This window comes from Acanthochromis polyacanthus, chromosome 13, assembly GCF_021347895.1.
Source record: "Acanthochromis polyacanthus isolate Apoly-LR-REF ecotype Palm Island chromosome 13, KAUST_Apoly_ChrSc, whole genome shotgun sequence".
Classification (NCBI taxonomy): Eukaryota; Metazoa; Chordata; class Actinopteri; family Pomacentridae; genus Acanthochromis; species Acanthochromis polyacanthus.
Window position 1 is genome coordinate 7,163,761 of NC_067125.1, and position 12,807 is coordinate 7,176,567.

The 12,807-nt window shown below is 40.8% G+C and overlaps 1 protein-coding gene across 2 annotated transcripts in view; it reads left to right on the top strand.

The window, feature by feature from the left end:
* Positions 1-2,807: 2,807 nt before the first annotated feature.
* The window catches only part of LOC110961527 (unconventional myosin-Ic), a 78,661-nt gene continuing 68,661 nt past the window's right edge, over positions 2,808-12,807 (top strand). The window contains exons 1-2 of one of the 2 annotated variants that reach the window (XM_051957893.1): positions 2,808-2,933; positions 3,060-3,326. In XM_051957893.1, the coding sequence (XP_051813853.1) occupies positions 3,237-3,326 (90 nt within the window). In that variant the 5' untranslated portion in view covers positions 2,808-2,933; positions 3,060-3,236. Of the gene's footprint in view, positions 2,934-3,059; positions 3,327-7,679; positions 8,097-12,807 lie in introns of those variants that run through there. The other variant, XM_051957895.1, reaches the window with a different exon arrangement.

Here is a 12,807-nt window from a genome sequence, read left to right on the forward strand (position 1 = left end):
TGTTGTGGATGAGTGATGTGGCACAAGTCAGTGATTTATTTTCTTAGGGTCATTTTTGACCCAGCAGTTAACATCACAGTCACAGTGGACGAAAACCACAAACACACACACTGAGAAATTGAGATCATGTGTGCTACTGATTGATGTTTTAGTCCACTGAGATTGTGATGTTAACAGCTGGGTCAAAAATGACCCTAAGGAAATCTTTGTACCCTGGTGGTGTACAGCTAAACAAAGACAATGCTTCACTTTAGGATAAGTCAAAGAATTTCAAGCTGAAAAAAGGTAATTTAGGGGTTTTTCTCAGCTACTAAACTATAGTGGCACAAGGGTTAAATCCAGTGAAAATAGAATATTTGGTATTAATATGAAATAAACATCCTGTAAAACCATTATTATTATGTGAGCTTGCAGTTAAGTTTGAATCTTGACTAGTTTAAACAAAGAAATTTACCTTATTAAGACTGCAGTTGAAACACAAATCCTCATCAACCACATCTGTCAGCATCAGGACATCACCATTCATTAGGGACTGAAAAAAGTGGGTATACCCTGAAGGCAAAGGATAACACTGGGCAGCACCTTCATCTGTTTTGTTCTAAGAGCTGCCTACCTGTTTTGCGACTCCACAAAGCATATGGAACAACGTGGAACAGCTGAGTAATACAACTATGTTGGGACTTATGAGTTCAACAAAAACTGTGGTTATTGTTACTCTAACATTGGTTTACTGGAATTATTTTAGAGATCCAAAGACTTAAAATTATCAAGTGGTGCTAAAATAAAGTGAAGTAAACTATTTCCCTTGCATAAGTTGAATAATTGTTCTGTTTTTCTATCCTGTTAATCATCTTGCAACCCCTCAAATGTATCGTATGACCCCATTAGAAGGCTCTGAGTCCTATGTTAGAAGCCACTGCTCTAAAGCTGTCTTCTCTGTGGCTTCCTTATTGCAAGGTTTGGTCAGATTTCACTCCACAAATTATGAGGAATACAGAAAATTGCATGATGTGCACAAATAACTGGATGTGTCCCACAGAGCTGACCATGAGCGAACGGGAATGCAGGAAGGGATCAGGAATCATCCGACGGGTCAGGGAGGTCATCCAAAAGATGTATGTTTATCTATCAGAGTGAAGCTGTTTATATTTTTCTGTCACACTCACAGCAATGTATAACTGTGGTGTCACATTTTAGCCCTTCGCCCTGGAAACCACCCCTCTGTCAATACGCCGTGTGTGTGAATCAGTGTGTGTGAGTTGAGTGTCGAGGTCCTGGTTAGTGCAGCCCTTGGAGACAGGAAGTGTGGCGTTAAGAGAGCACAAGCCCCTTATTTGTTTGTAGGAAGCGTGTGGTGCAAACGCGTGCCTCTTCCCTGTGTATCCTCAGGGAAGCACAAGAGAGTTCCGTCATGCACATTCTCAAGCACGCATATACGTCACACACACACTGAATCTGCCGGGTGGACACGAGGAATGTCTGAGGCAGGATGCTGGTTCTAGGAGGAAACCCTGCTCAAACCAGCCCTCTGTGTGTGTGATGTTAAAAAGCTGTAAGCATCATTTATATAACAGGAGCCAAGAAAAACATAAGGTTGAACTAGATCAGTGGTTTCCACACAGGGATTTTTGTGCATAAGAAGGTACATCTGCCATGGGGTCAGTGGAAAGATAGCAGACTAGCTCTACCTGGCATTCCTGAGTTTCTTAAATAAAAAAAGTCGTGTGTTTCTTCGTCTTACTTTGGTCAGTTTTGGTCAGATTTTTACCCGAGTGTTTTTAAAGAAAATCTTAGGACTTTCACTAATATATATGAAATCCCTTTAGATATTTTTATGATTTTTTTTGGAAGATGTTTATTCATTTTTTGAATTTTTCTTTTTTTCTTTTTTTTTTTTTTTTTTTTTTTTTACAATTTTTAGATTTTCTTATTTTTTAAAATTGTATTTCTTTCCAAATTTGAAGATTAAATAAAATAAATAAAATTTTTAAGGGAAACTCAAGGAACTTTCTTCCTGAAGATTTTGCAATTTTTTTATAAATTTGGGAAATTTTTTGCAGAATTTTTGGATTTTTTTCAGACAAGGCAACAAAATTTTTTAGTGACAACAGGAGGGTTAAGACACCTAATCTTGACAATCCTGGTAAAATATAGTTTAAAACAAGTTTTCCCAACTAATTTTAAGATCTCAATATTTTAAATATCACATCTTATTTCAAGAAATCTCACCAAGCCATTTTTCACTTGTTCTATTAGCAGATTTTTTTCACTTATTTCAAGGTAAAAGTTGTTTAAAATAAGTTTTTTTTTTCTTGTTTTGAGAGGAGCATTTTTTTCAGTACTGACAGCTAAACTGAAAAGATTTTTTTAAAACAATATCCGTGCTTCTAAATTGAGCTGTGTTAAATAAAGTGCAGGCTAAAATCAGCTCAGGTGAGCCCATGAGCTGAGTGAGTGATGGGATATTTCTGACATGGCTGTGGAGGTACTTCGGACAAGAAATGTTGGGAACCGCTGACATGGGCTGCTCCCTTTATTAATATTCTGGGATTTAAATCAAAACAAGAAAAAATCAGTTCACCTGCTAATAGATAGCGTCTCTCATTCCAGACACAAATGTGTTTGCAACTCCCTATGAGCACATACATATTTATCTTCCCAAGCTCACACACGCACGGAATTGTGAGACAAAAGACACATATCCTCTGCATGTGACATCCATCTTGAGTCAGGCAGGGCTCCATATCCTCCCCATGATCCCTCAGCCAGAGAGGAAACATCCTCTGGCTGCAGTGAAGGGAAGCTGGCCTCACTGTGACTCTCTGCTCTGCAACAGGTAACACCCCGACCTTAAATTCCCAAGGCTTGAAACCGCCAATTGCTGCTTTCCGCTTGTTGATCCGCATGTTAGGAAGTGAAAATTTCTCTGTCAGGTAAGGATTCCTACTGTACAATAAGGTGTGTCTCTTTATATGCATGTAGGAGAGAGGTTTGCGATTCGCTTGCTTGTGTTTCTTATATGAGTAAAGATGTCTGACAGTAATGTTCTTGCTTTACAGGCCTCTTGGGGATGGTCCTCTGCCTTACTTGAAGATTTACCAACAGACTTGAGGAAAGCAGTGCATTATTTTCACTTGGGCACTCTTTACAAAGTTGAAGAGGAATAGCAAGCACAACAGAAGACATCGTCACTCTGAGAGAAAGTGAAGGGATAGCAGAGAGGGCAAAAAGGAACAATGATGGAGCTGAAGATCCAGCTGATCCCTACAGGGGAAATCATCCTTCCTCCGGGGAAGAACGGAGAAAACTTCTGCCACAACTGCAAGGTTAGTTCACACACTGTGACCACGTCTGAGGCCAGATCTGGAGTCAGACTTTTCCACTCATCCTTCATTCCACTGGGTTTTATGCAGTCCAGTGGGCAGAAATTGATGCTGACACAGCTGAGGTTACAGGGTTCATCTCCCACAGGGCTGACGCTGAGAAACATTTACACATTTTAAGAGCTGTAAATTGCTTCAGAGTATACCGTCTGTCAAGTAGATTACACTGATAAATCAAAAATATGTGGTTAGTAAATAAGTTTAAATCCTGTTTGGCCCTGAGCAGTGCTCTCAGAATTAGAAAACAGCATGACTCATAGTTAATTATACATGTGGACATGGGCTTCCTCTGTACTTCCTGCAAATGTTACAGACATTTATACAAGAACCATCCAGGCAAGTGATAATTTAAGCCAATAAGAACCTTCTTTAAACCTCTCAGAGTTCACTGTGCTTTAAGAATAAGTTTGATGTTCAAACTGTCGACATGGAAACATTCTTTATGGCTTCTACAGTGTATTTGTTCATCTACTATATTGTACATATTGCACTGTGTATTGCTTTTCTTTCCCCCGCTGATAACAAAACACAGACAACTTAACTTCACCGCAAGATATTTCCAGTGCAGCTACAACTAGATTCGATTGCAGAAAAACACTAAACATGACCTGTAAAAATCTGATCAGTGTCACTCCAACGTAATTCATCACAAAGATGCCTTTTTGGGTCAGTATCTGTTAAAAAGGAACCAGAGATGCTGAACCAACTGTAGCTTAAATAGACCAGATTGGAATGCAGCTGCACAGGACATGCTGTATTTTAAAGCTGGCTTAATCAGTTTAAAAGGTATCCAAAAGAAATAATAATAATAATGTACTAACAGAGAATTATCACCAGATTCTGCAGCCCCCTCAGCTCAACACAGTGTTTTAACATCCTTGAACATCTTTGGGTTGTTACTGCTCACATTGCCTCTCTCCACTCTTTCAATAAAATGAAATTCCTACAACACTGAACGTTAACCACCTGTACTTTAGTCAGCAACATTAGTGGCTAGCTGGTGAACACAGGGAACTCATTTAAAAGTCAAACAGTCAGATATTTCCAATAGAAGTTGGTGAAAACCAAAAGCAGAGCCAAAAGTTGGACGAATATTGGCCCCAGTCAAGTGGCCAGAGACATACCTCCAAATGAACAGTCAACATTGTTCCATATCTGCTGGATGTGCAAATAAGCAACTGATTGCTAACAGGTTCAACTTAAAAATCTATTGATGCATGCTGTTGACACCTTGTTTGCATTGCCCCAATGTGGAAAATAATCTTGTTAAAATAATCACAGACACTCCCATTTTACCAAAGTAGCTGGTTTGGATAGGTGCTATCCACAACACAAGCATTATTATAATTATTGTCAAATAATAAGAATAATAACCATTGGTCCAAAGCATTAGAAATCAGCAATTTAAGGTAGCAAAAACACACTCTGAGAAAGTTAGCGCCTCAAAATAGAAAAGAAGACTCATTTTGTTAAAATGGATCTGCCAGCTTTGCTCATAATGGTCAGTTTATTCAGTATAAAGAGTTCTGCTGAGACTGTGAAAACAGCTGTACAATGTGGTTTCAGAGACACTTTGTAAAGTCTAAGAAAACAACCCTGATGACGGATGCATATATTTATAGTAGAAGGCCTGTGTTATTAACTGGGGGAAAAGACCTACATCTTATTTTATCTGCCTCTGGTGAGATCATCAACTTCACACAGACTGGAATAAACCTTTAAGTCAGAATTACATTTATTATTAAATGAGTAAATGTTGGTGTCCTGTTGGATGTTCTTGTCTGAGCCTGTAGTGCAGCCTTAATGATGTTTCCATGCAGGAAGAGAGACATCTGTTGCTCTAAAACACTGAGGCATGTGTAGCATTCTGTATGTGTTGAGCTTATGTAGGAGGGTGGTCATAAAGACAGCTGATGACCAATATCTATATGTGTACAGTATCTCAGGAATGAAGAGAGTGAGCTTTTTAGAAGCAGTCCTCCTGTGGTATAAGGTACCATTTGGTACAGTTAAAGCATGGGCTGACACAGGATTTGGATTTATAGTAAAAGGAATGTGGCGTGGCTAATGCAGCCTGCTGTGTGCTGGTTAGCTGTGATTGGGGAGGTGTGGAATGTACTGTAGCCTGGATGGGAGGAAACGACAAAGACATTCCTGTGCACAGCTTCATTTGTTCCCCGTTACCACATTCCTCTAAGGTCAAACCACCCTGGGTCTGTAGATGTGTGTGAAAGGTGTGTGTTATGGTCACTGACCCTTGGCATCACTTGCAATCTATTTATACTGACTAGATTTCTAGAGACAGTGTTAGAGTCCATCATTTATATTTCTGACAAGTTCTGTTGGGCTTATTTTCTGTATTACAGCCGATATTTCAGCGACAAATTGAAGCTGGGTGAGGTTTTGTGAAGTTAAACCTGGAAAATATGATGTGAACTGAGACTTAAACAAATATTTGACACTGTTTGGTGATTTTGGCTCTACAGTGGTGGGCTGCAGAGTGGAAAAAGTTGAGTCTGGAGGTGTGGGCTCAGTGTCACCAGCCTCTGCCTCGAGCACAGTCTGTCTGTTTAACATTGCCTTGTCAACAGGATACAACCTGTGTGTGTGTGTGTGTGTGTGTGTGTGTGTGTGTGTGTGTGTGTGTGTGTGTGTGTGTGTGTGTGTGTGTGTGTGTGTGTGTGTGCCAATAGCTGTGAATCGTTCCGTGCTGAATCGACCCCGCCCCCCTCTGGCAGTGCAGCCATATTGCAGTCCGGCTGACACCCACCTGTCCAGCTGGTTGAGGTCACCTTCACATGAGCACATGTTGCATAACTGCAGTCATATCTGACATGATACTCAGACTGTTTGAGCTGCTGACATTTACTTTGTCATTTGAGGAACCCACACACCCGTGTTCCACTGTCATCACTGAGGTCATAACTTTAGTGTTTTCAGTGCATTTTTTAAAAAAAAGTTGGAATTTTTTGGGCTTTTGCATGAGGTTAAACATGCAGTATGGTTGAGACTAACCAATGCAAAGAATGCAGAAATAATTGGGAAATGTCACAATGAACTATCAGCAGAATACAAAAAAATGAATAACCCGATGAGTTAAAGACATTAGAGAAAGTTGAACCTTCCTGTTGTCCTCATTTACGGGCACCAGAAAATATTGTTTCCTTGTCTGAGAAAAAATCCAAAAAATTCAGCAAAAAAAATCTCAAAATTTAAAAGAGTTAAAAGTTTTATTTAAAAAAACAAATTAGGCAAGAAAATTCTCGTAAATATTTAAAAAATGAGTAAAAATCGTCCAAATAATCCTAAAAATATGAAAAGTGATTGCATATATATATCAGTAAAATTACTAATATTTTCTTTAAGAACATTCACAAAAAATCAACCAAAATCCAGCGAAATTTCGCTGGATTTTGGTTGATTTTTTTTTGGTGAATGTTCTTAAAAGACATTTTAAACGTTTCTTTTTTTTTCCACCAAAAAATGTTTAAAAATTTCCCACAAATGTTGAAACTTTTGCGGACATCAGAAGTTTCACTGTGACAATAAAAAGATTAGCAAAGCTTTCCATGAAGGAGGGTTCTGGACTGTGGGGAGGAGCTCTGGACTGATGCGGTGAAGCTGCAGTAGCTTCTATACTGACAGTAGAGGGTACAAGAGCTCTTTGAAACTGATATGAAGCAGCTCAATGCAAACCCTGCACTTTATCACGCCTCTGTGGTGTAATTTGCAGCGGAATGGCATCTGGTAACCTTTGTGGAAGAGAACGATGAACTCAAAGCGGCAGCACCAGACTCAATTTAAATATCTACTCTTTTAGTGTTTGTTTTTCTGTGTGTGTGTGTGTACGCCTTACTTCCTGCTGTTCACCTCTGGGAGAGAGAAGCTGTGCAGGTCGAAAGTTGTCCTTATGGATGCCGTTTTAAACTCTGGCTTTTGCTGATGTGTGTAGGAGTTTGACTTGTGCTCAGATGGGTGTGTCAGTTTGCAGACAAGGATCAAACAATAAATGTCTACATTTTTGAATAGAGTTTTGCTTTGGTGTGTAGGGAGCAGGTTATTCCTCTATTGATCTGTATACGAGCCCAACACGAATTAAATTAAACCTCCATAATTTGCTTTCCAGGACTAAAGTATGTGAGAAATGAGGAGCTCTGTGCAGTGGACAAAAATATAACACATGGCTGTCTATTTCTGTTATGAAGAGAGTTTGTAGGGATGACGACATGGTGCATGGCTTGGCTAAAATAAACTCAGAGCAGTGGGATGGGTTTTTGGTGAACTTCCTGGTGTGCTGTGCTGCCCTTCAATGACAGAAAAGGAAGGGGGAAAATCACCACACCACTCCCAAAGAGGGTTTAGGGGAACTGAGTCCTGCACGCTGACAGTTTTTGTCATATTTACACCATCATACGCCCCTTCATCAGTGGTATGAGTGTGACTGGTGCACGGCTACAGGGAGGTGAAGTCCCGCGCTGAGGCTGTGCTGTGGGTGAAGCAGAGCCCACAGTGGGAGCGCTGGTGTGTACTGGCAGTGGTGGGAGGGTCAGACGAACCGGCACAGTACGTTACCTACTGACAGACCAGCTTCTGACTGACCGGACTGACACTCACAGAGGAGGGACTCCGCTGCAGATCTCCCCCTGACTGTCTGGACGGTAGAAGCCGGTCAGAGAGGAGCAACACACCGCTGTAGAGCTCGGCTGTTTTCAGGTACGTTTCACATCAATACCAACTGTTACCGGTTCGCTGCTAACTATTAACTTTCGCTACGCTCTTTGTAATGACAGGAGAGCTGTATTTGCCACTGCTGTAACATTTGGACGCTTTCTGCTTAGTAAGTTGTGACATTGCAGCATGTTTGAGTGAGTGGGCTGACAGCTCTCATGTGTGCCATATGGAAAAACCCTTATGCCAACTGCCGTTCAAAAATGAAGCGTTTTAACGCGAACTGATTTCACACAATAAAACATAAAATAAGAGCAGCTAACAAACAGCCGGAGCTTTTGTCCAGTTCTATATCTATCAGAGTGACAGTTTTTATGACTTGGACAATATTTCAGTGTTTACAGTCGACCTGTGTACCGCTACTCAGTCTTCAGCTGAGGTTTAACTGTAGTGATAGTGTATCGTTAGCTAACCTAGCTACCTGCTAAAGTTTAAACTACGTGTAAAAGTGTAGTAGTGGTGTACTGTATGAATGCCGGTTCAAAGACTCAATCACCTTTGATTTCTACAAGTTTTCTGTGTGTTTCTCGCCGGCCAGTACTCAAAGAGAAATAAATCTTACTTTCGGTCAGTTTTTGAGTGCATTTTGGTGAGAGGTTGTCTCCCTGAAGTGTCAGTCATCAGGGCTAGTATCTACAGTGGACTGGCTAACTGGCGGGCATGCTGTGAACTTTTAGCCACGTACTGATTTGGCTTTTAGCCCACAACATCAAATCCCTCAGGCAGGGGCTGTCTTTTTATAGACACCAGACAGACACAGATTAAGACAGTTGACTGAAGAGCGATCACACCTCAGTACAAAGGTGCTGTGAAGGTACTGGGTGTGACCTTCTATGGAGGAGTGGAGTATTTGCAATAGAAGCTATTAATATAACCAGTATTGTAGTACTCTAAATGAACAGCTGGCAACCATCTCCAACACAGGATCACCCACTTACAGACTGTTTTCTCTGAAAATACATAACATTTTCGACATGGTTTAGATGGTCTTAAATAGCAGGTAGTAGATGATTTTGCAGAGGAAAAATTAGACCAAACTGACTTTATCCCATCTCCTAAAGAAACTTTTAAAGAGTCTGTGTGAAGTTGCCAGTAGCTGGCTGGTCTTCAGCTGTCTGCCTGTGGCTGAGAAAGTGTCTCTGCAGTTGACGAAAGCTTCGTCAACAAACTGGTCCACCTGTTAATGTGTGTGTGGTTTGTAAATGTAATCACACGGGAAACACCCAGCGTGTAATGTAGCCTGTTAATACCAGAGCCTGTTAAGGGATGAGCAACCATTTCTGATCACTGAAGTAATACTGCTGTAACCAAAAAATTCTGAGATGCAAATATAAAATGAGTGTGCACATGTGTATCTGGCTCATCTTGGTCTTCCTGTTCACTGTCTGCACAGGTCTACAGTGTTCTCTTAGAGAGATGTTCTCTTTTGGGTTTATAATCCGTTCACCTCCAGCCTGGTAATCAGTGAGGTAGATTACCCACCCAGCGGGAAAGGGAAGGCAAACTGGCCTTGTGCTGACATTAGAAAGATGCACATGTAGACTGAAACCAGAAGAGAGAAGTGTGAAGAAATGATCTAGCATGGGTGGAACAGTCCTCAGAGTTCAAGCTGCTTAGAGCAGCTGACCTGTTGCTTGGAGGTCACCTGGAGGGCAGGACCTCCCAGTGTTCACAGACTGTCTGCAGCTGCCATTAAGTTGACTGTCACTCTGCTGTAAGGTTTATGTAGATGTTTTGAAGCAGTACTGTATAGGGTGGCACTGATTGCAGGGTTGCATTGACCTACGGAGAGCGTTTGACTGTAATGAACAGGTCGAATCTAAGAAGAAAATGCTCATTGCAGACCATTCAGCACACATAGGTTGCACCGTTATCCTACTTTGCCCAAAACACACATCAATAAATGTTTCCAAAGCAGATGCCCCAGTTGTACATTGGTGCCTGAGATTGATTTAGCTGCAGTTTCAGTTGCACTGATGTGGTTCAGATTCCTAAAGGCAGTTTGTTTCCCCTCAGTGCTGTGCTTCATTTTTTAGATCTTGACGGGCTGGGTTTTTGGTGATATTTCTGGTTCCCAGCTGTCACAGAGTTGTGGTGAGAGTGGTGTTGGGTAGTTTGGGGTTTTAAAGAGCCTTTTCCCTAACTGTGTGCCTGTTTCTTCTTATCTGGGCATTTTCCTTTTGGGTCTGTGTGCTTATGTAAGCGCAAACACAATACAAGGGTTGGTGAAATGCTTATGGGTATGTTTATTTTAGATGATTAAGATCATTGTAGATCAAGCACAAAGGCTTACAAGCTGATTTTTGCCCACAATCTCCTTCTACTACTGGAGCTTCAGGGGTTTCACAAGAACAAACAAACCCCGCTAACTGGTCCTGGCTTGCTGTTTGGCTGTTTATCTGATCAAATATCAGTATTTTCCTGCTCCACATTGTTGTGATGGTTAGTTGACTCCTCCATGGCAGACTTTTTTTCCTCTTACAAACCAGCTACACTCAGAGCTTTATTTTGGCGGATATAGAACCAGTTGTGGACAGGGTGAAGGTTTCCCTGTTTATGTGGTCTCTACACTGCATGTCAGGAGGATCCTGGGAGGAACCCAGTAGGACACACCTGACTGCCACCATCACCTCTACAACAGGAAAGACAGTCATGCATTCAATTGTCCTCACACACACTCGTGGTCTTCAACTGTGCTTTAGGAAATGCCCAGTGGAGTTTTTTTTCCACTTATGGACCTTTTACTGTGAACTTGTCCCATCAAACGTGTGGTTGTCAGCGAGTGGCATGACAGTTAAGGACATTGTTGTCACACTGAAGGAAGTTTACACTTAACACAACTAAAAAAATGAGCAAAACACTGGAAGAGTTTGTGGGTGGGAAGCCGGTGAGGGATCATGACTGCACTTGGGGTTTGGATTTAGCCACACTCATAGTTTTTTGATTGTTAGGAAATTTCACTTCTCCCTATCATTCGCCTTTGCTAACTGTCGAGAAAACACTCAGTTTTCTGCTGCCTCTACGGATAGTTAATGCAGTGTGTGTAGTTTGTTCAAACTGTACCAAAACTGAAGTGTCAAAACGATAAGTGTTATTTACCAGGGTGTTGTGTGGGACTGTTTCTTAGCTGTGACTTCCTGGAGTCTCAGGGTTTCTTGGCAACCTTGCAGTGATGTGAAGACTGAATTAAGTGTTAGAGATAATTTGTACCACTTTTCACTCGCAGTAGTACAAATAAAATATCTCCCAACTTAAGAGCATTTTGCACATAGACATCAAACTTTAAACAAGGTTTATTATTATTCTTTGTATTATGAATTTTCATACATGGAGGCTTTTTGTCTGTTCCACGTTCCTAGGGGCTAGCAGAGCATATTTATTTGCATGTGTTATTCCAGCGTAAACTCTGGGGCAACAGGGAAATCACTAATGTACTTATGCAGTGGGCTGACCACAGCATTTTTGGCTTATACATCAGGTGAGCAAATTTCTTTGGAGTGTTTGGTGACCTTCTTTGAGTCCAGTATCCAGTCATTATAATACATCCATGAATACAGGTTGGACAGTTTTTACTCTCTGTGGACATAGTCTGGAGCCATTTCCCTTGATTCCCAGTGTTTTGGCAGATCAAATTAATCTGGCTGTAGCTTCGTATTTAAGACCTCTTAAAAACACCAATTTTTTTTACATTGTCAACATGTCCATATGTTTCTTTTTTATATGCTAGAAGACACATTATGAGAGAAATAATCAGTCAACACTAATGCAGTGTCCTGATGACAGTCTTAAAAAGACAGATTCAGACTTTCAGAGTTGGTTATCTCACAAACCTAAAGAACCAATCCTGTCTACTTGCATTGTGGAGCTTCCTGTGTCATCATTCTTCTTCAGAACTGGGCTCCATCTCCAACATGTATGTTTGAGTATGTTTACTTCAGTATTACAACTTGACTTCAGGTGGTTAAGTCATTGACCAGAGAGGGGCTTTTAAATAAGAACTTTATTTCACTAAACATTGAGCTATTCCATTAAGATGTATCATCTTGAAATGGAAAAAGTAGCAACAGGAGAAAAGGTCAGATATTTGCTAACACAACTCTGGTCAGTCATGAAGTATGCAGCTGTTCCTTGTCCTACACATTAAGTTAGTTTAAATCCGGTGTCTGTGGCGACTTTACAAACCCAAGCATGAATACACTGTCAGGGGTCTGGACACTTAGCTCTGAGAACATTGAGTACAGATATCACTTTAGACTAAGCCAAGAGTAGGGCCGATAAGGTCCTAACGCAACAGCAGTTAGCAATTTAAAGTGCATTTATGAACTTTGTACCCATTTCCTAAGACGCTGAAGAGTAAAGTCAAACCAGGGAGGGCCAGAGCACATCTTATGAACAAGAGCCCTGATAGCTGACCACAAAATCTTTGAATGTGACTATTATTCCGAAAAATATAAGCAGCAGGGGTAGCTACATCTGTTTTTCCTCTCCATGCTTTTTTGAACACTCTTTTTGCAACAGCGCAGCTACGTCTTTGCATTTCTTGTGAGAGATTTTGAATCACAGCACACAATTTGTAATTCAGCTATGATTATGATAAACCTCCATCAGTGGTGATGATATAAACAGGCTGGTATCTGCACAAATGTCTACAAACTGCTGATAAATGTATCTAACACTCCATCAGAACTTCATTACT